Source organism: Pogoniulus pusillus, chromosome 19 (assembly GCF_015220805.1).
Source record: "Pogoniulus pusillus isolate bPogPus1 chromosome 19, bPogPus1.pri, whole genome shotgun sequence".
Taxonomy (NCBI): Eukaryota; Metazoa; Chordata; class Aves; order Piciformes; family Lybiidae; genus Pogoniulus; species Pogoniulus pusillus.
This window is the reverse complement of record NC_087282.1, coordinates 23,708,168-23,734,319: the sequence shown is the minus strand read 5'-3', so window position 1 is coordinate 23,734,319 and position 26,152 is coordinate 23,708,168. Positions and strand designations below refer to the sequence as shown.

At 62.2% G+C, this 26,152-nt stretch overlaps 1 protein-coding gene and 1 long non-coding RNA gene across 12 annotated transcripts; one reads left to right on the top strand and one right to left on the bottom strand.

Moving 5' to 3' along the window:
* Positions 1–7,012: 7,012 nt before the first annotated feature.
* LOC135183734 (uncharacterized) lies at positions 7,013–14,645 on the bottom strand. 2 transcript variants are annotated; one of them, XR_010305683.1, is made up of 3 exons: positions 14,114–14,645; positions 13,401–13,533; positions 7,013–7,293 (listed from the first exon to the last, which is right to left on the bottom strand). It is a non-coding gene; the product is annotated as an uncharacterized LOC135183734 (long non-coding RNA). The 2 variants fall into 2 exon arrangements; XR_010305684.1 differs by having other exon boundaries at positions 13,401–13,513.
* A 278-nt stretch (positions 14,646–14,923) lies between these two features.
* LOC135184105 (kinesin-like protein KIF18B) lies at positions 14,924–24,425 on the top strand. Of its 10 annotated transcripts, XM_064159650.1 has the most exons (16): positions 14,924–15,012; positions 15,492–15,944; positions 16,783–16,937; positions 17,205–17,309; positions 17,592–17,702; positions 17,981–18,178; positions 18,304–18,480; positions 18,637–18,711; positions 18,830–18,942; positions 19,500–19,664; positions 19,992–20,212; positions 20,745–21,171; positions 21,279–21,443; positions 22,154–22,249; positions 22,413–22,503; positions 23,164–23,291. In XM_064159650.1, exons 2-16 carry the CDS (start codon positions 15,632–15,634, stop codon positions 23,188–23,190), a joined length of 2,439 nt encoding a protein of 812 aa, XP_064015720.1. In that variant the 5' UTR covers positions 14,924–15,012; positions 15,492–15,631; the 3' UTR covers positions 23,191–23,291. The 10 variants fall into 10 exon arrangements, with proteins under 10 accessions (XP_064015720.1, XP_064015719.1, XP_064015721.1 ...); XM_064159649.1 differs by lacking the exon at positions 22,154–22,249 and having other exon boundaries at positions 20,745–20,864; positions 23,164–23,625; XM_064159651.1 differs by lacking the exon at positions 22,154–22,249.
* Positions 24,426–26,152: the final 1,727 nt, after the last annotated feature.

Below are 26,152 nucleotides of genomic sequence, written 5' to 3'. Positions count from 1 at the left end.
CCAGAGAGGGAGACTCCACAGCCCCCCTGGGCAGCCTGTGTCAGGGCTTTGTCACCCTCACAGGTTAAAAATTCCTTCTCATGTTCCCATGGCACTTCCTATGCCTCAGCTTCCACCCATTGCCCCATGTCCTGTCATTGAGCATCACACAGCAGAGCCTGGCTGCAGCCTCCTGGCACTCACCCTGCATGCATTTCTGATGAGTGAAGGGGAAGTGGCTGAGGCAGGAATCGATGAGAAGGGGCAGCTTGATAACACTGCTGCTGAGCTCCTGCTCCCAGCAGGAATGCAGCTGAAATGCAGGAATCTGATACCTTCCTGGGAGAGGGGACAGAAAGGGTTTTGTCTGCAGTGCAATTGACTCGAACTCCTCCCAGAGCACTAAGTGACAACCACAGCCTGCCCTGGGAGCTTCCAAAGGAAGTGGCTGTTTGCATAAAAGGCAGACCAAGTCGAGCTGGTTGTTAAAAAGGGACCTTGAGCAAGAGGAGAGAATGGAACAAACTTCTTGGGAAAATGTCCAAGGCTGTGGGAACTGAGTCTCAACATCTGTGTCCCAGGTGGCCAGTCACTGCACGGGGACAGCAGGCACTCAGCTACCTACAGGTCACAAATGGTGGCTCCAGCACCGAGGAAAGCAGACTTCAGCCAGGGCAGAAAGAGGGAGAGGGAGGACAATGTGAAGCTGAGGTGAGGACAGCTCAGAGTTCTTTGCAAGCCTTTGCCAGGTTCTCATCTCCTTTTGAGTATGCAGGGTACTTTGTCCACAGCAACCCCAAGCAGCACTACAGGCTGGGGCCAGAGTGGCTGAGAGCAGGCAGGCAGAGAGGGAGCTGGGGGTGCTGGCAGAGAGGAGCTGCAGAGGAGGCAGCAGTGCCCAGGTGGGCAGCAGAGCCAATGGCATCCTGGGCTGGCTGAGGAGCAGTGTGGGCAGCAGGACAAGGGAGGTTCTTGTGCCCCTGTGCTCAGCACTGCTCAGGCCACCCCTGGAGTGCTGTGTCCAGTTCTGGGCTCCTCCATTGCAGAGATGCTGAGGTGCTGGAAGGTGTTTGGAGCAGGGCAGCAAGGCTGGGGAGGGGCCTGGAGCACAGCCCTGTGAGGAGAGGCTGAGGGAGCTGGGGGGGGTGCAGCCTGCAGCAGAGGAGGCTCAGGGCAGAGCTCATTGCTGCCTGCAGCTGCCTGCAGGGAGGCTGTAGCCAGGTGGGGTTGGGCTCTGCTGCCAGGCAGAAGGGGACACAGCCTGAAGCTGTGCCAGGGCAGGCTCAGGCTGGCTGTGAGGAGGAAGTTGTCAGAGAGAGTGATTGGCACTGGAATGGGCTGCCCAGGGAGGTGGTGGAGTGGCCGTGGCTGGAGGTGTTGCAGCCAAGCCTGGCTGGGGCACTGAGTGCCATGGTCTGGTTGGTTGGGCAGGGCTGGGTGCTAGGCTGGGCTGGCTGAGCCTGGAGCTCTCTGCCAACCTGCTTGGTTCTGTGATTCTGTGTAAGGAGCTGAGCTGGGAAGTTTCCTGCCTGTCATGATTCCCACTTGGAAGAAACAAATCCTCAAGCAAGGCTGCAAATCACCCCAGCTGCTGGCACCACTGCGACTGGCTGGGGAGAGGGGGCAGGGAATGGAGTGACAGCAGAAGTGACAATCCTCAGCCCAAGCTCAGCAGTCAGACAGGCACAGGCAAAGCCTGGCAGGAAAAATGTAAGGGCTAGGGCCTGGGCAACTGAAGGGGGGAGTCCAAGGCACCAGCAGGGTGGACTCTGCCCATCTGCGTGGCTTCGATGACAGAGGCTGCAGCAAGGCAGGGAGATTTCCACCCTGAGTGCACAGAGTCACTTTTCTATCAGCTAGGAGCAAGCCAGAGAGCAGATGACTCACAAGCACACATCACTCCTGGCTGCTCTGGGAGCTCTCCTCTATCTAGTCCAAGTGCTATGTACACTTAGTCTCTGTGCTGACGAGCGAGGCACAGGGTAATATGTGGATCCAGGCCAGCAGGGCCACTGGTGAGTGAGACTAAATCACAGCACCACAGAGTGCCAGGGGCTGGATGCACCTCCAGAGCTCATCCATCCCAACCCCTGCCAGAGCAGGGGCACCTATACCAGGTCACACAGGAGCTCCTCCAGGCAGGGTTTGAGTATCTCCAGAGAGGGAGATACTCAAACCCCTGCCCTCCCCCCTGGGCAGCCTGTGCCAGGCTTCTGTCACCCTCACAGGGAAAAATTCCTCCTCATGTTTCCATGGCACTTCCTATGCCTCAGCTTCCAGCAGTGCCCCTTGTGCTGTCATCAGACAGTGACAGGCTGACCTGTGTGCTAGAAGGCACCAGCTGGCGTGTCCTTTGTGTGTGCTGCTGCTTGACCACCTTTGCCTCCAGGAATGTGGGTGTGGGTTTTTTTTTCAGTAAAATAGGACCACAGAACCATAGAATCAAAGAATGGTTTGGGTTGAAAGGGACATTGAGGTTACCCAGTTCCAACTCCCCTGCCATGGGCAGGGACACCTCCCACCAGCGTAGGTTGCTCAAGGCCTCATCCAGCTTGGCCCTGAACACCTCCAGGGAGGTTGTGGAGCACAGAAGCTCCCATCAAGGATCCCATTCTGTGCTTCTGTGCTCCACAACCTCCCTGGGCAAACCTGTGCCAGTGTCTCCCTACCCTCACTCTCAGAAATTCCTTCCTCTCTTCCACTCTCCATCTCTCCTCTCCCAGCTCAAAGCCATTGTCCCTCCTCCCTGGTCAGACCTAGCTAAGTACCACTTTCCAGCAGCAGATACTGCCCAGCACTCTCTGCTCAGCAACCTGCCACTAGAAAGGTTACAACTGTGGGGAGGATGAGTGAGAAAGAGGAGGGAAGAGGAAGCCTCCCGGACCCTGTTTCCATTCACTGCTAAGGAGCTGCTGAGCACATGGGAGAATGGTTCCCCCTTTCTCACTGTGTGACTGGGGAAGGGCAGCCAGACAGTGTTAAAGGCACCCCCTGGAGATGTGTCAAGAGTGCACTCCAGAGCCTGATCTTCCCACTAGATTTGGAGAGGCTGCCAGAGGGTGAAGTGTGTACTAACCTGACTCAGGTACCAGTGGGAATCGGGGGATACATGGGAGAAGAGGGATACAAAGAAGTCAGAGCAGCAGAAGAGGGCAGAACTCTCCTAAGGGGGAAGTGAGGAAAGCTGTTTATGAGCTGCCCTGCCAGGAAGTCCTGTGACTAACCTTATTTCACACACCGATTCCAGGGACTAAAGCTGTGCTTTCTGGCACGCAGGGCAAAAGGAGAGGTGGGCTCAGCACTGCTCTGGAAGGTGGCAGCACACTGCCCTCCTGCCCTCCTGCCGCCAGAGCATCCCAGCGGAGCACAGCGCCGCCTCTGCAGCTGAGAGGGGCACGCAGGAGCCTGGGAGCAGATTTTGTAACCCTGAGCAGAAGCCAACTCGGCAGAGCTGTGCATTCTTGCCAAAAAGAGCTCTTCTTGCAGCTTAGAGAGAGGGGCTTTGGGGGTGCTGTAGTTCTGCGCTGTGCCTGTCTGACTGCTCCCATGCACTGCCACGGGACAGCTCTTTCCAACCGAACATGAGCCAGCAGTGGGCTCAGGTGGCCAAGAAGGCCAATGGCATCCTGGCCTGGATCAGCAGCACTGTGGCCAGCAGCTCTAGGGGTGTGATTGTTCCCCTCTGATCAGCACTGGTGAGGCCACACCTTGAGTCCTGGGTTCAGTTTTGGAGCTCCTCACTGCAAGAAGGACATTGAGGGACTGGACTGGGTCCAGAGAAGGGCAACCAAGTCAGTGAAGGGTCTGGAGATCAGGGCTGGGAAGGAGCAGCTGAGGGAGCTGGGGGAGTTTAGTGTGGAGGAGGCTGAGGGCAGAACTCATTGCTCTCTGCAGCTCCCTGAGAGGAGGTTGGAGCCAGGTGGGGGTTGGGCTCGCCTCACATGCAGCAAGTGACAGGACAAGAGGAAATGGCCTCGAGTTGTGCCAGGGCTGGCTCAGGCTGGATATTGGGAAAAATATCTTCCCAGCACTGTCCCAGGCTGCCCAGACAGGTGCTGGAGCCACCGCCCCTGGAGGTGTTTAAAAGCAGTGTGGATGTGGTGCTGAGGGAGGTGGTTGAGCGGCAGTGCTCAGCAGCAGTGGGGGCGCTGTGAGCTCTGGGGCAGTGGTTGGACTTGATGATCTCAGCAGTTCTGTGAGTGTGATTCCACTCCAGCTGTCCTGCACCTGCCCTCTGTTTTGCACTGCCAGGGAAGCAAGGACTCCTCAGCCTTCCACGGCTTCCCTGGCCACTTAGGCATCACACGGGAAACGCAGGGGACTGCACAGGAGCCTGCTCTAGCAGAACTTTCCATTTCCAGCCACACCACAGCGTGGGCATGAGGCAGTGTCACCTTGACAAGCCTGTGCTCACGGCAGAGCAAGCCAAGGAAGATGCAGGGGACGAGAAGAGGCTCAAGGGCAACAGGGCCAGAGCAGAGAGTGTAACAAAAGCCTGCTTGGTTTAGTTCACCAACTGATGGAGAAGAGGACAAAGGCAGCCTGCTGGCAGGGCTTGTGCAGGCCAGAAGGATGAACTGCTTGGCATAGACCACGTAGGCTTGTAACAACTAAAGAGCCTTTGCAGAAGCAGGCTGAATACTAGGCAGAGGGCCAAGGGCTGGAGCAGCTCTGCTACAAGGGCAGGCTGAGGGAGCTGGGGGTGTGCAGCCTGCAGGAGAATCCAGAGGGACCTCAGGGCTGCCTTCCAGTGCCTGAAGGGATCCTCCAGGAACGCTGCAGAGGGACTTCTCATGAGGGTATCTAGAGACAGGCCAAGGGAGAGTGGTTTTAGGCTGAGGGAGGGCAGGGTTAGACTGGAGCTGAGGAAGTTCTTCAGTAGGAAGGTGGTGAGAGTGTGGCACAGGCTGCCCAGGGAGGCTGTGGCTGCCTCCTGCCTGCAGGTGTTTAAGGTCAGATTGGATGAGGCCTTGGGCAGCCAAGTCTAGCTGAGAGGCATCTCTGCCCATGGAGGTTGGAGTAGACGATCTCTGAGCTCCCTTCCAACCTGAGCCATTCTGTGGATCTGTCCATGATGAAAAATCTCGTGGTGACAGCAGGCACCAGCCTGGGTGGTGGGGCCCAGTGAGGGGAATGAGGTGCACTTGATGTCTCAGCTCTGTCACGCTGCCTGTACGCATGCCACTGCCATGGGGACAAGGGACTGGCACGAGTGTTGCTGGGCAGGGTGAGCAGACACCCTCAAACATCCTCCCTGCCCCACATCTTGCTGCCATGAAGGGTAAACCCTGCAAAGTGCTCCTCCTGCCCTGCTAGCTCTCAGGGAAGGATGGGTCACCAGCCTGCAAGTGTGAGGACAGGTCCTGTACCCACACTGGCCCAACATGGTGCCAGCTGCAGAGGTTCACCCTTCAGCTGCTTCCCACAGTCTTTCCTCAGTCTGTGAGCTGCTCAGGGCAGTACCAGCCCTGAAAAATAAGCCCAACCAAGAGATAGTTGGTCTGATGCCCCCATGGATTGGGTAGGTCCCACCTGGCCACTTTATTGTTCTGGATATCTTCTCTGGCACATCTTCCTGTGCTGTGCTGTGGCGGTTTGTAGCTGCTGTGAGGAATACATTGGTGGTCTGCCCCGGTGAACATGCCAACATAATGAGCAGGGTTTGACCTGCCTGCTGTTGCCAAGGTCCCACTATGCCACAGGGAGGGAAGACCACTGCCCTGTGCTTTGATCTGTAGAGCTTTTCTGTCACCTCTCCCTGCTGTGAGGGACAAAGAGGGTGGGAATCTCCTTTCCTCCAGTGAAGGGCTGTAGAGGGGCCGGGGGCATGGCCCTGGCAGAGACCACGGCACTGTCCCTCAGGAGCTGTAGGTTTGCACTAACCAGGACACTGCCAGCCCCGGTGCTCCCCCTGCCCATATCCCTCCTGCCCCTCCTGCTGCTGTCACAGGCAGTGTCATGTCCAGGATAGGCAGGCACAGTGCTCCTGCAGCCTGGAGTTGATGGTTGTGTTTGCCTCCCAGCTAATCATAGCTGGTGTAGACTGAAGGTCCTCCTGGTGCCTCTCCATCTGGCATGGCACAGTTTGGTGGGCAGGTAAGGATGTGGCCTCATATCCTGCTTCTCACCCACCTCCTTGTCCCCCCCCCCAGCCCTGGCCAAGGGGCTGTGCAGTGGCCCTTGCACAGGATGAGCAGTGATGGACACAAACTGCAGCACAGGAGACTGTACAGAAGCGGGAGGAGGGTGGCAGAGCCCTGAGCAGGCTGCCCAGAGAGCTTCACACGCAGCCTCCTGTGTTCCAGTTCGTGTCCACTGCCCCTCATCCTGGCACTGGTCACCACGGAGTTTGCCCCACTGGTTGCTCAGTGTGTCCCACCTCCCTCCAAACCTCTGCTGCATCTCCGACCTGGGAAGGGAGAACACAGCCTGGGCCAGCGCTCTGCAGGCTGCAGGCTCAGCGTCGGACCTTATTCAGAGACCGGTAAAAAGGAGATGGGAGCATTCCTGGGTGGGGTAGTCCCCAGGCAGGGCACAGCTCCCACAGACACACACCTGCCCTTCGCAGAAAGCCTCCGAGGAGGAGCAATGCATGTCCCTGCACAGCTCCCGCCCCGAGCAAACCACCGCACACCTCCCCCTCCACCTACTTCCCTCTGCCTGGGGGGAATAAGGGGCAAGGGACTCGGGGCAGCAACTTGCCCAGCTGCGGTTAGCTGGGAGAGGCAGCTGGAGTGCAGCCAGATGTCTGGGAGAGGCGGAGAGCACCTGGCGAAGCCAGGCAAGACCTCTCCCTCCGGGAGATGCCTATCGGCACCGACACCTGCTGCGGAGCCGCTTTGAAGCCGCTCTGTTTAGGACACAAAAAGAGAGAGAAACTCAGCAAGTCACCCGAGGTGTCTGAGCACCAAAAGGAAGCTGAGGGTCAATTAGCTTCCCCCTGATGTCTGAAGTGGATGAGGATTCGGGGGCGGAGGGGAGATAAGGCGGCAGATCAGCCGGCAGCCCGCGGCTGCAGTCGGGCCGGTTGGGCAGCATTGCTGGCGGCTGAGATCAGAGCTCCCCAGCAGACAGCAGCGCAGCGCCGGCCCGGGCAGCTCGCAGGAAATGCCCAAGACACAGTCATTAGTGGCTCATTCCTAAAGCGGCACCCTTCCCTGGCATGCCAGGCTTGCTGCCCTCTGGCCCTCGGGCACCTCCCGAGTGTCCCTGGCCTCTACCGCCTCAGGCTGTCCCGGTGGAGCGGCCCCGGGCTCTTGCCTATCTATTCGTCCCATCGCTCCGGCGTCCCCTGGCCCCGCAGCAGCACGAATCCTAGAATCAGAGAACCCTAGAATCAGGCAGGGCTGGAAGGGAGCACAAGAAGCAGCCAGTCCCAACCCCCCTGCCATGGCCAGGGACACCCTACCCTAGAGCAGGCTGCACACAGCCTCAGCCAGCCTGGCCTCAAACACCTCCAGCCATGGGGCCTCAACCACCTCCCTGGGCAACCCATTCCAGCCTCTCACCACTCTCCTGCTCAACAACTTCCTCCTCACCTCCAGCCTCACTCTCCCCACCTCCACCTTTGCTCCATTCCCCCCACTCCTGGCACTCCCTGACAGCCTCAAAAGTCCCTCCCCAGCTCTTTTGGAGCCCCCTTCAGGTCCTGGAAGGCCACAAGAAGGTCACCTGGGAGCCTCCTCTGCTCCAGCCTGCACAGCCCCAACTCTTTCAGTCTGTGCTCACAGCAGAGCTGCTGCAGCCTCTGAGCATCCTCCTGGCCCTGCTCTGGACACTCTCCAGCATCTCCACAGCCCTCTTGTCCCAGGGGCTCCAGAGCTGGATGCAGGAATCCAGGTGGGGTCTCAGCAGAGCAGAGGGGCAGAATCCCCTCCCTGGCCCTGCTGGCCACACTGCTGCTGCTGCAGCCCAGGCTCTGCTTGGCTCTCTGGGCTGCAGTGCACACTGCTGGCTCCTGTGGAGCTTCTCCTCCAGCAGCACCCCCAAGTCCCTCTCCTCAGGGCTGCTCTCCAGCTGCTCACTGTCCAGCCTGGATTTGTGCTTGGCATTGCACCTCCTCTTCATGTTCCTCCACATGTGCCAGCACTGCATGTCCACAATCCCACAGTGCAGAGGTAACCTACTGGCCATGGAGAGATGTGTGGCAGCAGAGATGGCTTCATCACCATCACACACTGCTCGACCACAGCACCCCTTTTCTGCTCCTTCCAGCCCTGAAGCAGGCTCAAGCATCCAAGAGTGGCTGGGCACAGGTCACAGCCTGCTCAGTCCTGCTTGTCAGAAAAGGGTGGTGAGACACTGGCACTGGTTGCCCAGGGAGGTTGTGGAGCAGAATCACATTGAGTGATTCTGTGCTCCACAACCTCCCTGGAGGTGTTCAAGGCCAGGTTGGATGAGGTCTTGAGTGACCTGCTCTAGTGGGAGATGTCCCTGCCTATGGCAGGGGGTTGGAACTGGCTGAGCTTTGAGATCCCTTCCAACCTAAACCACTCTATGAAACCACAGATTCAGTCCAGCAAAGAAAACAGATGTGATAAAGTTCAGGGCTTGGCTGTTACCAGTCAGAAGGGGTTGAAAAGTGACTTGCAAGAGCCCTCCCTGCAGAACAGGAGACCTGCTGCTGGCAGCAGGAAACTCTTGGCTTAATGCAGCCCATGGGCAGCTTTCACCCACTGCACTCCCTTCAAAGTGAAAGGAGATGGATCTGCAGGTGGCTTCTGGCAGGTGCACACCACGAGGGTCCCAGCCACCCTCTCAGCCTTGGGCAGCATTTTGCACCTTGACTAGAGTCTTTTCTGGTCTCTCCAGGTGCTGCTCAGTGTCTGGGCCCAGAGCTCTGGGTGAGAGGAGAAGTGGGAAGGAGCAGAAGGCTGGCAGGAGGCCCTCAGGGAAGAGCAGGAGGTTGGCAGAAGGCCGCAGACTGGGGTCATTCCCAGGGGGAAGGTCCTCGTGCTCTGAGAAGTTCTTGGAGCTGCTAACCCCTCGGAGCCAGACGACCTCCAGTTTTACTGGAACAGCTGGAGGGATGCACTGCCTCTGCTCACCTGCCCCGCCCCGGCCATGCCCCGGAGTCGGTCGATGCTCTGGGAGCACACCTGCACCCCCCCGAGCGATGCTGCCCGCCCATGGGCACACCTGCGCGCCCTGCCCCCTAGGGCTGCCGGCTGCCTGGGCACGCACGGGGCGGGGGCTGCCAGGGCATGGGCGGGGGTGACCAGATGTGCCAGACATGAAGGGTCCTGGGCATGCCCAGGGCGTGCAGGGAGAGCACAGTGCAGCCGGTGGCGGCGGTGACAGGCTGGGAAGGGACAGGGGAGCCCAGGCAGGACCGTTCGCGGGAGCCTCCTGCCCCCCAGCGTCGGCTCCAGACAGCGCCGCTTCCACTGCGCTCCTGCGCCCCCTGCGCGCCCGCGCTTCCTGAGCCCCTGCGCTCCCTACGCCCCCGCACTCCCTGCGCCCCTGCGCTTCCAACGCCTCTGTGCCCCCTGCGCCCCGGCGCCCCTGCGCTCCTTACGCCCCTGCGCCCCCTGCGCTCCCTACGCCTCTGTGCCCCCTGCGCTTCCTACGCCCCTGCGCCCCCTGCGCTCCCTACACCCCTGCGCCCCCTACGCCTCTGTGCCCCCTGCGCCCCGGCGCCCCTGCGCCCCCTGCGCTTCCTGCGCTCCCTGCGCGCCCGTGTCCCCTGCCCTCTCTGCGCCCCTGCGCTCCCACGCTTCCTGCGCCCCCCGCGCCCCTGTTCTCCCTGCACCCCTGCGCCCCCTGAGGGCTGCACTGTGCTTGCAGGCTCGGCTGGAGCGGACCTCTAATGCGATGGAGTCAACCCTTCTCCAACTCTGCCAAGGCTGGGGCTAAGCCCTGGCCCTCAGCACCACAGCTCTGCCTCTTTGAAACATCTCTGGGGTGGGCATTCAGCCACCTCCCTGGGCAGCCTGTGCCAGCCTTTGAGAACCCTTTCAGGGAAGAAGTTTCTTCTCCTGTCCAACCTAACCCTTCCCTGGGGCAACTTGAGGCCCTCGTCCTACCACTTTTTGGCAGGGAGAAGAGACCAAGCTCCCACCTCACTACAACGTCTTTTAAAAGAGCAGTTGGCAAAACAAAGCCCCAGCAGCCAGTGCCACCCCCAAAGCACCACAAGGCAAAGGCACATCCAAACAGCATCCTCCTTCCCCAGAAAGAATCCCACTTCAAACCAAACCTTACAGCCATAGAAGCAACCTGAATCCTGCACAGGACACAGGCCCAAGGGCCACACCAGCCCTTGTCTCCCAGTGCGGGCTCTGCCTTCTGCTCTCACGGATGGGGACAGCAGCAGGCCCAGGCCTGTCCTGCCCCTGTCTGCTCATCAGTCCCCTTGGCACCCAAATCTACATTTCCACTCCTGGAAAGCTCTTTTGGTTTCCCTTTTGAGGCACAAGGTAGGGACTGGCTGCTTCCCCTTCTCTGCAAGCAACTGGGGCTCTCTGCCCACTTTCAGCTCTCTTTGTTCAAAGGCTGGAAGGGGCTGAGGGCCCTGAGGCTGCTTGTTGGAGAACACGTTGGGTGGAGCGCTATGGAAGAGGACTCTTTGCTCACCACTGTGGTTAGAAGGTCAAATCCCCTTCATTGCCGTGATACAGTCACTTAGATGTGTTCTAGCAAGAGGCTGCTCAGCTTAAGATTGGTTACAGTCAGAGGGTCCAGAGTTACATGTAAGGTGTGCATAGGTTAACTTATCACAACATTCTAAGGGTCAGCCTCCCAGACCACCCACTGCAGCCCCTTGGTTATCAGTCTCTGCCCACTGCAGCTGTGTGTGGGGTGCTCAGCTGTTTACATCTCGATTTCCTGGCCTTGCTGGGAACCAAGGACCTTCTCAGTGCCAGTTACCCATGTTTGTGACTTTATGTCCTCGACTGGCGAGAAATTCTTCCACAGCTGCTTAGTCTGGAGAAGACTGAGAGGGGATTTGAGAAATGTTTAAGTATCTGAAGGCTGTCAGGAGGGGGCACAGGCTCTGCTCACTGCTCCCTGGGACAGGACAAGCAGCAGTGGGTGTAAGTTGCAGCACAGGAGGTTCCAGCTCAACACAAGGGGGAACTTCTTGCCTGGAAGGGTCCCAGAGCCCTGGCACAGGCTGCCCAGAGAGGCTGTGGAGTCTCCTTCTCTGGAACCTTTCAAGGCCTGTCTGGATGTGTTCTGTGTGATCTGTGTTAGATAGGATTGTCCTGCTCTGGCAAGGGAGTTGGACTCAAGGATCTCCTTGGGTCCCATCCTGTGAGCTGTGATCTTGCAGAAAGGCCAGCACAGGAGGGACATTTCTCCCTTCCACACTAGCCACTACAGAGCAACAGAAAAGCTGAAGGGCTGGGAGCAGTCATGCCCAGGGTAGAGCAGCCTGGGAGATGCCTAGGGAGGGGCTGCAGGGTTGCAGCAGAGATCCACTGCCCCCAGCTCCCTGGCCTGGCCATCCCATGCCGCAGGCTGAGCAGGGCAGGATGCCTGCTGACCACAGAATCATAGAATCAAGCAGGCTGGCAGAGAGCTCCAGGCTCAGCCAGCCCAACCTAGCACCCAGCCCTGCCCAACCAACCAGACCATGGCACTCAGTGCCCCAGCCAGGCTTGGCTTCAACACCTCCAGCCACGGTGACTGCACCACCTCCCTGGGCAGCCCATTCCAATGCCAATCACTCCCTCTGCCAACAACTTCCTCCTCACATCCAGCTTGACCCTACCCTGGCACAGCTTGGGACTGTGTCCCCTTGTTTTGTCCCTGGGTGCCTGGCACCAGAGCCCAACCCCCCCTGGCTACAGCCTCCCTTCAGGGAGCTGCAGACAACAGCTCCTCAGCTGAAGGGGCTGGGAGTGCTGCAGATCCCTCAGCTCTGGACCATCCAGCACTGCATTCCTGTCTGGCCTTTGGGAGGGAAAAGAGTTTAGTGAAGCTCTGCTTTGCACTAGCAACAAAGCTCTCAGCTGCTGCTTCTTCCCAGCTGCTTCAAAACTGTGTCAATGGAAATAAAGAGACTTTAGAAACTGGAGCAACAGGAACAAAAAGCAACTCCTCACATGTCCCAGTGACAGGCAGAGTGCCACATCTCCTGAAGGTGCAGCAGTGCTCAGCAACAGCTGGGTCAGCTCTGGGGTGTGCAAACAACACCTCCTTCACCCAGCACACACATCCACTGCAAGCCAGCACTGCTTACACCCACAAACCCACACGGGCAGCCCCAGGCTTCAGGCAAGCTCACAGCTCTGGCAGTCTTGCCATGAAGAGAGTGGACACTGCAGAGCCCTGAGGGAGTTGCTATGCAGCTTTCCCACAGGGTCACAGAGTGCTAGAGAGTGGAAGGGACCTCTGAAGATCATCCAGTCCAACCCCCTCTGCCAGAGCAGGACCCCCTAAAGCAGGTCACACAGGATCAAAAGGCTCAGATGGGTTTTGAAAGTCTCCAGAGAAGTCCCCACCATTTCTCTGGGTAGCCTGCTCCAGGGCCCTGCCACCCTCACAGTCAAGAAGTTCCTCCTCATGCTCACATGGAGCTTTCTATACTCAGGTCTGTTCCTATTGTGTCTTGTCCTGTCAGTGGGCACCACTGAGAAGAGCCTGGCCCCATCCTCCTGACACCCACCCCTTAGACATCCCCATGCACAGGCTGTGGAAAGGCTGCAGGTGCAAGCAAGGCCATTTAGAGACCTGGAGTAGCCTTACCCATCTGGAAAGCTCTTACTGCCTCTTGTGCACCTTGGATGAGCATAGCAGAGCCCCAGAGCCTTTGGCTGCTCTTTCAGAGCCATCCTGCTGCAAGAGCGCAGCCACAGAGCACAAAATAGGCATCCCCTGCACTTTCAGCTGGGAGGGGCTTTAAAACGTTCTCTAAGGGATTGGTGATGAGGGCGCAGGGGAGGAAAGGAGGAGGGCGCAGGGGAGGAAAGAAAAGAAGCCAGCAAAGTATCTTTGAGAGCTGTCTGAGCAGGGAGAAGCTGCACATCAGGATGGGCTGAGGTGCAGGTTGGCAAGGCTCTGCCTCCACACATTCCCATCAGGTACTTGCTCCATATTTGCTGGAGTGATAAGGAGGAAGGAGCAGAAGGGGAAGCCTGGCTGGGCAGGCAGCTGCTAACAAACCTGGCTTGTGGGGGCTGTGATTTGGGGTCCCCATTTCGCTGAGCACTGCTGCCCTTCCTCTGCCCACCCAGGATGGGCCTCTGAGGGCATGACACCAACAGGCTGAAATGAGTCCTGATTAGCAGACGAAGCAGACAAGAAAATACCCTTTGGGTACCCTGCAATCCAAAGCAAGGTGAAATGCAGGCTCATGACCCACTGGGAAAGACCAGATGGGCCTGGCGTGGTGGGGGCAGGCTTGGTGCAGTCTTTGCATCAAGGATTGCCTACAAGCAGAGCAAATCACCTTTCACAAACAAACAAACACCCACCCAGGGGAACAGGCTGCAGAAGATCCAGCTGAAGTGGATGTCTTCAGGTGGGCAGGGCCCCAGGAGTCCCTCAGCTTGCAGCAGTCAAACCCTGATGCAGTTTTCTTTGGAAGCTGCAGCAAACAGGAGAGGCCTTTCAAGAAAGGAAGGACAAACAAAGGAAGGAAAGCTGCCTCTGCAGCCAGCTGGGAGAAAGCCTCCTAAAGAGGCCTTGGCTGCCCGGCAAGACAGCAAATGCTGCTCTGCAGGACCCATGCTGCTGAGCAGCTTCGTTCAACAGCCTGCTCCTGGGACAGAGTCAGAGAAGTAGAGAATGGGTTGGGTCGGAAGGGACCTTCAGGACCATCCAGTTCCAACCTCTGGCCATGGGCAGTGACACCTCCCACCGGCACAGCTTGCTCAGACCTTGAGCACCTCCCGGTAGGAGGCAGCCACAACCTCCCCTGGCAACCTGTGCCAGCCTCTGCCCACCCTCACTCCCAAGGATTCCTTCCTCACCTCCACTCTCACTCTCCCCTCTCCCAGCTCAAAGCCATTGTCCCTCATCCCGGCGCTCCCAGCCCTTGTCACAAGTCCCTCCCCAGCTCTCCTGGAGCACTTCAGGTACTGCAAGGCTGCTCTGAGGTCTCCCTGGAGCCTTCCCTTCTCCAGGCTGCACAGCCCCAGCTCTCCCAGCCTGGCCCCACAGAGAGGTTCTGCAGCCCTCCCCTCACCTTGGTGGCCTCCCTGGGCCGGGCACAGCAGAACTGGAGGCAGTGCTGCAGGTGCAGCCAGGTAGGACACTCACAAAGCAGGCTGCGGGGGGGCAGGGAGAGGAGCCAAAAAAGGGCCCGGGCTCAGCACTGCTCTCATCTGCTGCTGCCAGGAGAGTGCCAGCCCTGAGCATCGCTCGCTGTGACTCCACTGCAGCCTCTGCCTCTGCTCCCCTCCCTGTCTCAGCTGCTGCTGAGGAGACTGAAGGCAGCAGAGGGAGCTGGGGGAGCTCAGCCCTTGCACTACCCCATCTCACCACCCCCGCTAATTACGGGCGGGCTACACTAATTAGGGAAGATGAGGCCGTGGGGGTCTCGTTCGGGACACAGCTGTCAGCGGCCGGCTGGGGGTCGCAGCTGCCATTCAGGCTTGCTGTGCCTGCAGCCACGGCCGCGGCTGGCACCGTGCGGGGCCCCGAGCCGCTCAGCACGCCCCGGGCCCTCGGCTGGGCTCTCTCGGCCGCACGGCGCTGGGGCCGCAGGCTCTGCCCGCCTCAGGCGCAGCGGGGCCGGGCCGGGGCTGGCTGCAGCCCGAGGCGGTGCCAGGCACCGGCAGCACTGCAGCCCCCAGGGGGCGCTGCGCGGAGCGGGCGGAGCGCGGGAGGGAGGGGCGGGGAGGGGCTGGCCGCGGGGGCGGGAGCGGGCCGCAGCCAATGGGAGGCTGCGCTCGGCCCTTGACCAATCAGCGCGGGGGGCGTGGTCGGCGGGACTGTTTGAGAGTGCTGCGGAGGAGGCAGCCGGTGCAAGGCGCTGCGGCCCGGCAGCGGGAACGGGACGGGAGCGGCTGCCGCTGCCGGGGGCGGCGTGTGCCGGGGTCAGGGGCCGTGTGGGGAAAGGAGTGTGCCGGCGCCCTGGGACGGGTATGTCAGGCCGGGTGGGAGTGTGCCGGGGCCGGGGTTCGTGTGCCTGGCTCGTAGGGAGGAGGGTGGCAGGGCTTGGGGCGCAGTGCGCCGGGAGTGTGCTAGGGCTGAGGGCTGTCAGCTCCCGGAGCGAAGCTGGGTAGGGTCCCGGGGAGGGCTCCGCGGTCGGGGTATGGCTGTGGGGCGTGCAACAAGGGGCGAGGATGCAGAGGGGCTCTGAGGACCCCAGGTGGGAGTAGCAGCAGTAGGGAGGCGGCGGGGACCCGAGGATGGTGTAGGGTCCTTCCAGGCGGTGCAAACGGGTAGGCCTGGGGGGTTCCTAACGGCAGCTCTTGGGGCACCGGCGGCGGTTAGGACGGGGAGGCCACGGGAGCAGGCAACGGAGTGTGTGCGTGCGTGTGCGGGGGTCAAGGCTTTATCCGTCCTCGGGCTGCCCCTGCAGTGCTCCCCGTCCCTGGCTGAGCCTTCTCTCCTCTCAGAGTGCATTCTCAGGACTTTCGAGCCCGGAGTTGTGTTCCTCGGTGTACTTCAGCCGGTGATTTCCAGAGCTTTGCTTGAGTCGCTGCTGTGCGGAGCCCAAGGGCCCTGCCCGGAGCCCGCTGCGGTCGCCGCCGCCGCCATGGCGCTGGTGCCTCCCCCCCAGGAGGGCACCGTGGCCGTCATGGTGCGAGTGCGACCCCCTGCAGCCGGCGAGAGAGCCGCGCAGCAGCCGCTGCTGAGAGTCGTCGACCACAAGACCCTTGTGTTCGACCCCGAAGGGCTCGGTGGTGCCTCCGGCCCTGCGCTGCCTGCCCGCGGCACCAAGCACCCGGGGAAGCAGCAGAAGTTCGTCTTCGACCGGGTGTTTGGGGAGCAGGCCACGCAGGAGGAGGTGTTCCAGCACACCACCCGCGACATGGTCGACACCGTCCTCGATGGCTACAACTGCTCCGGTAAGAGGCGGCATAGTGCTTGGGTGCTGCCAGCCGCTGCTGTCCCGCCTGGCCCTGCTCGGGCTGGGCTCAGCAGAGCGCTGCGCTGATTTCAGAAACCTCCTCCAGACCTTCCCTAGGCTGCACAACGCCAAGCGCCAGCCTGGCCCCACAGCAGAGGGCTTCCGCAGGGTGACAGCCGAAGGGGCCCTCACAGGTGCCAGGCGGCCGTGAGCAGGCAGCAGCTGCTGTCCCGCCCCGCCCTGCTGCGGGCCGGGCGCTGGCACCGCGGGAGGCTCCTGCTGGCTCTGCGGCGCTCGCTGAGCCGCTGCAGGCTGCCGCTGTGCCATGCCCAGCTGCCTTCCTGGGCACGGAGCAGCTCCAGGAGGCGCCAGTGAGGCTCGGGAAGCCCCGAGTGATGCTGCTGCTGCTGCTGGGGAGAGGGGCTGAGGCTTTCCAGGTGAGGGTGTCCTGGCCTGCCGGGCACACTTGCAGGAGGCTGCTGAAAGGTGGGGGTGGTAAAAGGAGAGGAAAGCTGAGAGGAATTGCCAGGTCTGCAGAGCAAAGATCTGCTGGTGAGAGGTGGGGAAGGAGCTGCTGGGCTTGGTCAGGGCTAAAGGGAGGCTGCGGGGCCTGGCTGTGTCTCTGCTACCTTAGAGAGGCTGGCAGGAGGAGGAGGACACAAGTGGGGCTGAAGGATGTTGTGGGGAGCAGGGAGGGCAACGAGCTTTGCCTTGCTGCACAGCCTGGCAGCAAGCCTGGCATGGGGCTGGCTGCAGGAAGCTCTGCTGTGCCAGGGGCTGTTCCCCGCTGCCCTTCATTAACGGTGCTCTCAAGCGTGCCCCCTTTCTGCTGCTAGTGTTTGCCTACGGTGCCACGGGAGCAGGGAAAAGCTTCACCATGATGGGCTCTGAGCAGAGCCCTGGCATCATCTACCTGGCCATGGTGGAGCTATACAAGCAGCTGGAGGCTAGGAAGGAGAAGAGCTACGAGGTCCTGGTCTCCTACCAGGAGGTAAGCTGTGCCCAGCTGTTTGCCCTCCTGCTGCCAGGCAGGCATCTGGAAGGTATGGGGTTAGTTTGGGCCCTGTAGTGCCTGGGTGAGAAAGGGCTCCTGAGCGCTGCCCTTAGGCCACCTTCTTGAGCTGCTCTTGCTGGCCCCAGGTGCCAGAGGTGCTGTGGGGTGGGCAGCAGGTGGAGCGCGGCCCTGGGCTGCAGAGCTGATGTGCTGCTGCCCCTTGGGCAGCCAAAGCTCAGCCTGAGCTGGGGCTCCCTGCTGCAGGTCTACAACGAGCAGCTCCACGACCTGCTGGAGCCCAAGGGCCCTCTGAGCATCTGGGAGGACCCTGAGAAGGGAGCCGTGGTTCAGGGCCTCTCCTTGCACCAGGTGGGTCTGGAAGCAGGCTCAAGGGCTGGGCAAGGCTGTGTCTGCCCCAGCTCTGCCAGCGAGCAGCGGGGGACAGAGAGGAGAGGGGAAGGGGGTGGGGAGCTGTGGGCACACGGGGGTGGCACGCGTGTGGCTGCTGGCTGGCAGCAAAGGTGAGCCCGGGCCGAGGCCTGCGGAGCTGCGGGAGGCCTCCTGCCGTGCCCCTGTGGCTGCTGGGTGCCCGCTGTCTCGGTGCCCGTGTGGGGGCTGCGCTGATGCCTGCCCTCTGCCTGCCCTCTCCAGCCCAGCTCTGCGGAGCAGCTGCTGCAGATGGTGGTGAGCGGCAACAGGAACCGGACGCAGCATCCCACTGATGCCAATGCCTGCTCCTCCCGCTCCCACGCTGTCTTCCAGGTGAGGGCTGCTGCTGGGGGCATGCTGCGGGCTCTGTGCCTGGAAGGGGGCTAGGGAGCCAAGCCCTGCCAGCACTGGCATCCCAGGGCCCCTGCTGCTCCTGCCGCTGCCACAGGTCAGATGGCAGTGGCTGTGGCCCCAGGCAGCCGCAGGCTTGGAGCAGCGTCTCCAAGGGCTGAGGCTTGGCTTCGTGCCGAGGGCAGGGTGGGTGGCTGTGCCCCTTGCTGCTGCCTGCCTGCCTGGTGCCGCTGCAGCCTCTTTGCTGCCTGCCCTCGCAGGTCTATGTGAAGCAGCAGGCGTGTGCCGGTGGCCCGGCTGGGCACGTGCAGGTGGCCAAGATGAGCTTGGTGGACCTGGCAGGCTCGGAGCGAGCTTCGGTGGCCAAGACAAGGGGCAAGCGGCTGCGGGAGGGGGCCAGCATCAACCGCTCGCTGCTGGCCCTCATCGGCGTCATCACGGCGCTGGCGGGCGCCAAGGTAAGGCTGCCGCCGAGGGGCGGCCTGGAGCCAGCCCTGGCCCTGCCGGCTGCGCTGGGCTGCGAGTGGGCAGGGCCGGGAGCCGAGCCCCGGGAGCCGAGGCGAGCCTGGCTGTGCCAGCACAGGGCCCGAGGAGCCACGTCCCGTACCGGGACAGCAAGCTGACGCGCCTGCTGAAGGACTGCCTCGGCGGCAACTGCCGCACCCTCATGCTGGCTGTGCTCAGCCCCTCGCCGCTGGCCTACGAGGACACCTACAACACGCTCAAGTATGCCAGCCGTGCCAAGGAGATCGAGGTCTCGGTGAGCACCTGCCCCGGCGCTGCCGTGCCACGGCTCCCTGGGCGCGACGGCGGCGGGAGGAGGCTGAGGAGCTGCCCTGCTGCAGCCTCAGCAGAGGGCACGGAGCTGCTGCCTGGGGGCCGCTCTGAGCTCTGCTCTCTGTGCCTGTCTCTGCAGCTGCAGAGCAACCTGCGCGGCGTGGACTGCCACGTGTGCAAATACAGGGAGCTGTGCGAGCAGCTGAGAGCAGAGGTGAGGAGCTGCTGGGCAGGGCTGCGCTCGGGCCGGGCTGTGCCGGGCTCGGCACGCAGGCTGCTGAGCTGCGCCGGGGCAGGCAATGCTCTGAACTGCGGCCGACCCTTGCGGACAGGTGGCAGAGCTTCGGGCGAAACTCCGTGCCAACGAGGATGCTGCCAGCGGCTCGCAGTGCCAGGGGCCGGCGCTGCTGCCTGCCCTCGCCTCCAGCCCCTTGCAGCTGCCCAGGTGAGTGAGGCTGGTGGGGAGGAGGGATGGAGCTTGGGGTGCCCTGCGTGAAGGAGCTGGTGGCAGAGCCTGGGTGCTGGCTGGAGCCCGAGTGGCTGTCGGGAAGCAGTTCAGCAGATCCTGCGCCCCGTGCTCTGCCCTGCTCAGGTGCAGTCAGGAGCCTGGCAGCACCCAGCTGGCTGCCAAAGGCCAGCTCTGCTTTGGGCTGCCTCTTGCCTGCTGCTGGGGGACAGGTTTTCGGCCTTGCTGTTGCACAGAGCTCCCCCAGGGAGGATGAGTGTGAGAGTGGGAGCAGGGCTTTGCTTTACAGCTGCCTGCCTGCCCTCCCCAATGGGATTGGGCTGCTGGGCATCCAGTCCCATGGGATAAGCTCTGTTGGAAATGCCCAATGCCAGCCAGGAAGGCTCCAGGCAGAGCAAGTGTGGGAGCCTCGAGTGCCTGGTGTTAGTGTGCCCAAGCTGAGGAGGGCTCTCAGAGGTGGTGCTGAGCCTGGCTCTGGTGCCAGGGGCTGAAGCTGGCCACTCACTGCTTCTTGACTCTGTCCCTCTCTGTGCCAGGGATGGAGCTCCTGCCAGCAGCCGTGCCCTCAATGTCACCCACGAGGTCTGCACTGTGCCAGCCTCAGCCAGTGGGCCCGGGCCCTTGGGCTGCAGCGTGCCAGAGGCCTTGGAGCAGAGGCAGAGCCTGCAGGACCAGCAGGATGATGCCCCCTCAGGGGCCAAGTGAGTGCTGCCCTGGGGCCTTGCCTGTGCATTTGGGGATGGCAGCTGCAGGGCTGGGCAACTCCTTTATGGGTGGCTGCAGCTGCGTGCAGAGGGCAGGGTGGGCAGGAGACTCCGGGGACACAATCCCATGGGATAAGCTCTCCTGGCAATGCCAACAAGGAAGGCTTCCAGGCAGCAAGCTTCGAAGCTTCCCTGCCCTGGAGCTCCCTCACAGCTTGTGCTGCGGCTGAGGAGGGCTTTCAGAGGTGATGCTGAGCCTGGCTCTGGTGCCAGGGGCTGAAGCTCACCACCTCCTTGGTTCTTGGCTCTGTCTCTCTCTGCCAGGGCTGCAGCTCCTGCCATGAGCTTCTCCCCAAGGCAGCAGCCCCTCCCCAGGGATGGCAGCTTCCTTGCTCAGGATGCAGCCCCGGAGGCACTGGAGGCTGTGGGCCAGCAGGAGGCTGCTGCAGGCCAGAAGCAGGTGGCAGCTGCAAGCACAGCTGCAGAGCTCAGCCGGGCCAGCCCAGCCCAGAGGAGCCAGCAGGGCTGGGATGGGCAGGTGCCAGGTTTGTGCCCTCTCCTCTGGCTGGGGCTCTGCTGCAGGAATGGGGGGTGGGGGCAGCTGGCAGCTGTGGGCACAGGGCAGGGAGAGGAGTTTCTGCTGCCCTGGCACCCAGTGGCTTTGGGGGTCCCTTTTTCTCCTCTTGCTTACTCCTCTGGCATGCATCTGCCCCAGACGGCCCAGCCGTAGGCTCAGCCATGGCAGCCTTGGTGTGAGCAGGGCTGATCTCTTCCTCCTCACCCTCAGTGCCAAGGCATGACCCTGAGAGCCAAGCTGTGGCTCTGCAGAGGCTGTGCCCGGGGCAGGGCAGGCCCTGCCATGGGGCACTTGCTGTGGGGTCAGGACGGTATCTTTAGGCTGGCACAGGGCAGGGTTGTTTGTGCTGCCTCTCGTCCTTGGCTTCGATGTGCTTTGATGGGAGCAGGCGGAGCAGAGAGCTGAGGCTGGTGGGGGGCAGAGGGGGATGCCCTGGGGCTTGGGGGTGCCTGGCAGCTGCAGGCAGGGAGGTGACTTGGGTCTCTTTTGTGCTTCTGTAGCCAAGGCCTCTGTGGCTGTGCCTGCTGCCCCTCTGATCAGCTCTCCCCTGCCAGACTGGCAGCACCTGGCACCGCTCACCAGTGCTACACTGCTGGCTCTCAGCCCCATTAGGAAGAGGGGTAGGTCCCCAGAGGTGCCAGCTTCGTCCCAGCTGGCATCTGCCTGCAGCCTGTCCCCAGGGCTGAAACACCAGCGCAGGAGTGGGCAGTGCACAGAGGCTGCCAGGGCAGGGCAGAGCCTGGACAGCCCCTGCCTACCAGCTGCTGCCCAGGCAGCCCCTGGCTCCCTGGCACCTCCAGCCTGCACCTCCAGCCTGTGCCTGGGGCCGCTCGGTGAGAGCTGTGTGCCCCTGTCGGGTGCTGAGGGTGGCTGTGCCCTGCCTGTGCCCTCTGGCCACGACCTGAATGCCACCTTTGAGGTCTGCAAGTGAGTGCTGCCCTGGGGCCTTCCCTTTGCATTCGAGCCTGGCTCTGGTGCCAGGGGCTGAAGTTCACCACCTCACTGCCTCTTGGCTCTGTCCCTCTCTGTGCCAGGGCTGGAGCTCCTGCCAGCAGCCGTGCCCTCAACGTCACCCACGAGGTCTGCACCGTGCCAGCCTCAGCCAGTGGGCCCGGGCCCTTGGGCTGCAGCGTGCCAGAGGCCTTGGAGCAGAGGCAGAGCCTGCAGGACCAGCAGGATGATGCCCCCTCAGGGGCCAAGTGAGTGCTGCCCTGGGGCCTTGCCTGTGCATTTGGGGATGGCAGCTGCAGGGCTGGGCAACTCCTTTATGGGTGGCTGCAGCTGCGGGCAGGAGGCCCAGTGCCAGCAGCAGGGCAGTCTGCAGGCTGAGCCCACCTGGGCAGGGCTGGCAGAGAGCTAAAAGCATTCCCAGGAAAGCTCTTTCTGCTTCTTCTTTTCACTTTGGCCATGGAGCATCCTGCAGATGGCTTCTGGAGCCAGCAGTGATGGCTGGGGAGCAGGTTGGCATCTCCTCTGCTGCAGAGAGCTGGCAGTGAGGGTCAGGACTGTGCCCCTGTGGGCTCTGGGGGTTTGGGGTGGTTTGTTGCTGCAGCACCAAAGAGGCTCTGGCTTGGCTGGAGCTGTGGCAGTGCCCAGCAGCCGCGATGCACATGGCCTGGGCAGTGCAGGGCAGCCTTAGGGAGCCCTCATTGCTTCTGCAGCTCTGTGGAGAGCTGAGTGAGGAGAGTTGGAGAATGGGCACAGGGCATGGTCCAGGCAGCACAGGCTGGCACCTGCCAACTGCTGAGGGTTTCCCTCTCTGACCCGTTCTGTCCTTCAGAGCCGGGCAGGCGTCTGCTGACCTGTGTGCCCTGCAGGTGGCAGCTCCTGGCCCAGGTGCCTGCCAGCCTGGGGACAGTGTGCGGCCAGGAGGCGGCCCTGGCACTAACCATCTCTTGCTGGTCTGCAGGACCTGCAAGCTGGCACAGAGCACAGAGGCAGCCTCCATGCCTGAGCCCTGGGTGTTCTCCAGAGCACCTGCCCTGAAGCAGAAGGCTGAGCAGAGGTGGGAGAGATGCCAGCAGCTGCTTGCCAGCCCCACGGTGTGCCCAGCCCCATGGCTGCAGTTCTCCCTGGCCCGTGGCCTCTGGGGAGGCAGTGTGGGCTGTGCCCTGAGCCTGGCTGCTCTCCACTGCTCTTTGATCTCCAATGCCCTTTGCCATCCCCAGAGCCCCTTGCCCTGCCCTGGGTGGGCGTCGGAGCCGCATCCCCCAGCCGCGGAGCAGCAGGAAGCAAGCTGCCAAGTCCTCTGCGTGCCAGGTGAGCCTGCCCAGGGAGCCGCTGTGCCAGCAGCCAGCCCTGCCCCGGGGCAGCTGCGCACTGCTGCTGTGGCAGCCCCGTTCCAGCCCGGAGGGACAATGCCTGGCCCGGGGCTGTTTGGTGCTGCTCGGGAGGCTGCAGCCACAGCTTGTGGCTGGGCAAGAGAGAAGGGAGCTGAGAGTGCCCTGGGGGTGCTGCTGCTGCCCGGGAGCTGCCTGATGCCCTTCTCTGCTCCTCCTGCAGCCATGGCAGCCCCTTGGTGCCCGCTGAGCAGGCCTGGCAGCACAGGTGCCGTGGGGATGCGTGGGCAGCCCGGGGACAGGCGCTGGGGGCAGTGCCCCCTGCCGCCGGGCCCGCCATGGGCTCCCGGTGCCGGTCTCTGGGCGAGTGCTCCTGAGGGGCGGCAGGCGGTGGCCTGGCAGCGGCGCAGGGCAGGGCTGCGGACGGGAGCGAGGCGGACAGCCAGACCTGCTGCTGCTGCTGCCATGGGGCCGGGGCTGGCCTGGGGCTGTTTGGTGGTGGTTGGGGGGGCTGCAGCCACAGCTTGTGGCAGGCTGAGAAAGAAGGGAGCTGGCAGTGCCATGCTGTGCCTGGGGAGGGGCCCTGTGGGTGCTGCTGATGCCCAGGAGCTGTCTGATGGCCTTGTCTCCTCTTTTGCAGCCACGGCAGACCTTTCGTGCCCTGTGAGCAGGCCTGGCAGCAAGAGAGGAGCAGCACAACGTTGGCAGCCCGCGGCAGCAGCCCCCTGCTGCCAGCCCTGCCCCTGCCGGCTGCATCCAGCCAAGCGCTCCCTGGGAAGGCTTCCCCAGCCAGGCCCCCCTGCCCTGCTGCCCAGCTCCTGCCTTGGCAGCTCTGCCCCATCCTTCCTGCAGCCCCTCCAGCTCTCCTGCGTGCCCTGCTCTGTGCCCAGCCCTCCCCCCCCACCTGCGGTGCTGTCCCCCCCTCCCTTTTGCGGCTCGGTTCCCCTCTCTTCCCCTCTCCCATCCCGGTCGCGGTGCGGTTCCATTACCCCCTCTCCTTCGCAGCTCTGTCTCCTGCCCCCTCCCCCTTTGCGCTCTCCTCCTCCTTTCCCCCCTCCGCGGCTCGGTCCCTTCACTAAACCTTTGTTCCTTTGGCTCTGCAGAGCTGCTCTGGGTGCTTCTTGCCTCCCCCTGGCGCTCCCTCTGCCTGCGCCCGGACCAGGCCCTTCCTCCCGGGCTTGGGCTCCAGTGTGGCTTCCCCCAGCTCTGCCCTCCTGCCCCCTTGGCAGTGCCCGCAGGGGCTCTGGCTTGCCTGCTGTGCCAGAGTGCTGCTGAGGGGGGCTGGAGGCTGCCTGCCCCCAGCTCCTGCTGCTCTGCCCAGCCGTGGGGGAAGGGTCTGTGCTCCTTGCCCCTGGCTCTAAGCCCATCCCTTGGGCACAGTGCCAGAGGGGGTCGTAGGCGCAGAAACAGGAGGGAGGAAGGTTGCAGCCCTGGGGCTGTGTTTTGAGGCTGCAGAGTGTAGGCCAGCAGGGGAGGAGAAGATGCCTGAGGTGCTACAGTGCCCCCACTCAGGAGTAGTCCCCCAGGGGCAGCTCCTTCCTGCCTGGAGGGCTCCCAGCTGCCCTCTGCTCCTCACTGAGCCCCTGGCACTGTGGGTTCTGCTGGGGGTCTCCCGAGCCAGCCTGGGGTACAGCACCCCTGCAGCAGGCACAAGAGTGCCAGGGCACTGTGTGCCACCTCTGCTGCCCCCTCTGGTTGTCCTGCCCCAGCTCTGAAGCACAGAGCCCTCCACCAGTTCCCTCCTTCATCCTGGGGCTGGGGGGGTGGAGGCTGGTGGGATGTGTGCCCCTACCACGGGGGGAGTCTCCAGGGCTGCCTGCACCCCCAGAAAGGGCATAGGAAATCAAGAAAGGCATCTCAGGGCTGGCTTCAGAGTCGGTGGGGGTTGGCAAGGAGAGGTGGGAGCCTCACCAGAGGGCTGGGAGGGCTGCAGGCTAAGGACTTGCAAAAGGGGCTTGGGAGGGGGCAGGGAGAGGTGGGGGAGCCTCGAAGTGTGTTATAGGGGGGCAGGGTAAGGTGGACCCCTCAAAGGTGGCTGGTTGGAGGGTGGCAGGGCCAGGTAGGGCACTCATGAAGTAGGTGGTGGGGTGGCAGGGAGAGGTGCCAGAGAGGGCTCAGCATTGCTTACACCTGGTGCAGCCCCCTGGCCCTCCCCCTGCCCCTCTTCATGGAGGTGAGTGGGGGCAGCCCTCAGGCTCCCCTTGCCCAAGCTGCAGCTGCCTCAGCAGGAGCAGTGTGCCCAGCTGCTGGGCAGCACCAACAGCTTGCTTTGGGCCATGGGGGCACTTGTCCTGTGCCTTGCTTGCTCTCCATCAGTTCAGCTGCTTCCTGCCACAGCCCTGCCTACACCACACAGCTCCCACCCCAAAGGCTTTCCCCTGCCACTTTAACTCTCCCCGAGGCACGCCCCAGGGCTCCTCAGGCCTCTGTGGTGCCCACCAAGTCCCCAGCAGGCTTCAGGAGGTTCCCCTCTGCCCAGCTCTGCAGCCTGCCCAGGTCTCACTGGATGGCAGCACAGCCCCCGGGGCTGTCACCACTGCTCCCACTAAACACCCTCAGTTCCTCACAAGCCTTCCTCTCCACACTCTTCACCAGTGTGCTGCAGCCCTCCTCTCCCTGCCCTCACAGCTGTTCCCTCTGTGCTTCCTCTGCTCCCCAAGGGCTTTCCCATGGCTGCTGCTCGGCCAGCCTGGCAGGTGCCTGCTCTGACCTCTGCCTGGAGCCTGCTCTCCTGCAGGCTGAGCAAGCCCAGCACTCCCAGCCTGTCTCTGCAAGAGAGCTGCTCCAGCTGCCCGAGCATCTCTGGGACCTCCTCGGGACCTTGCTGCAGCAGGTCCAGCACCTTCCTGGGTTGGGGTCTCAGGAAACTGAAGTGAAAAGCCTGCATGGATTTGTCTCTCTCAGCTCTGCAGCTTTTGTGGCAACCCTGGGTTGGAATCACTGCCTAGCAGTGACCTTTGCCTCTTCTGAGAACGGAGGTGAAACCATTCAAGTCTGCTGCTGGAGAAGTGAAGCTTTTGGGGCCCCTTTTAATTGAGCTCAGGGAAGGGAGGTCAGAGCTGGGCAGGGTCCCAGGAGCTGGGCAGAGCAGCCCACTGCAAGCCATGGTGCTGCACTGCTCCCTGGCTGGGAGCTGCTCCCAGGTTGGCTATCTCCCTTCTCTGGCAGGGGTTCAAGAGGCTTCCTCTGAACTGAGCTTCAGCCACTCAGAATTTCCCCTGGCAGGGAAATGGTGCTTGAGTTTGTCACTCATGAGCACAACAAGAAGAGACCTTAAGGTCTGGAGGGATTTCCCCTCAGCCAGGCAAGGGTAGGAGGGAGGGGAGGGGAAGCACAGCTGCGGTCAGGGCCCCTCTCTCCTTTCTTCTCACCCCATGGCTGGGCAGGGCCTGGGAATCCTTCGAGGGATGGGCATGTGGGGCAGGGAGGGGCAGGGAGATCTGCCAGGCTTATGAAAGGCTCAGCAAGAGGATGGAGCTTAGAAAGGAATTCTTCACTGTGCTTGGACCCTGCTCTGCTGAGGCCACGGCTCCAGGGTTGTGTTCAGTTTTGGGCACTCAGTGCAAGAGAGATGTGGAGGTGCTGGAGCCAGAGCAGAGGAGGGCAAGGAAGGGCCTGGAGAGTAAATC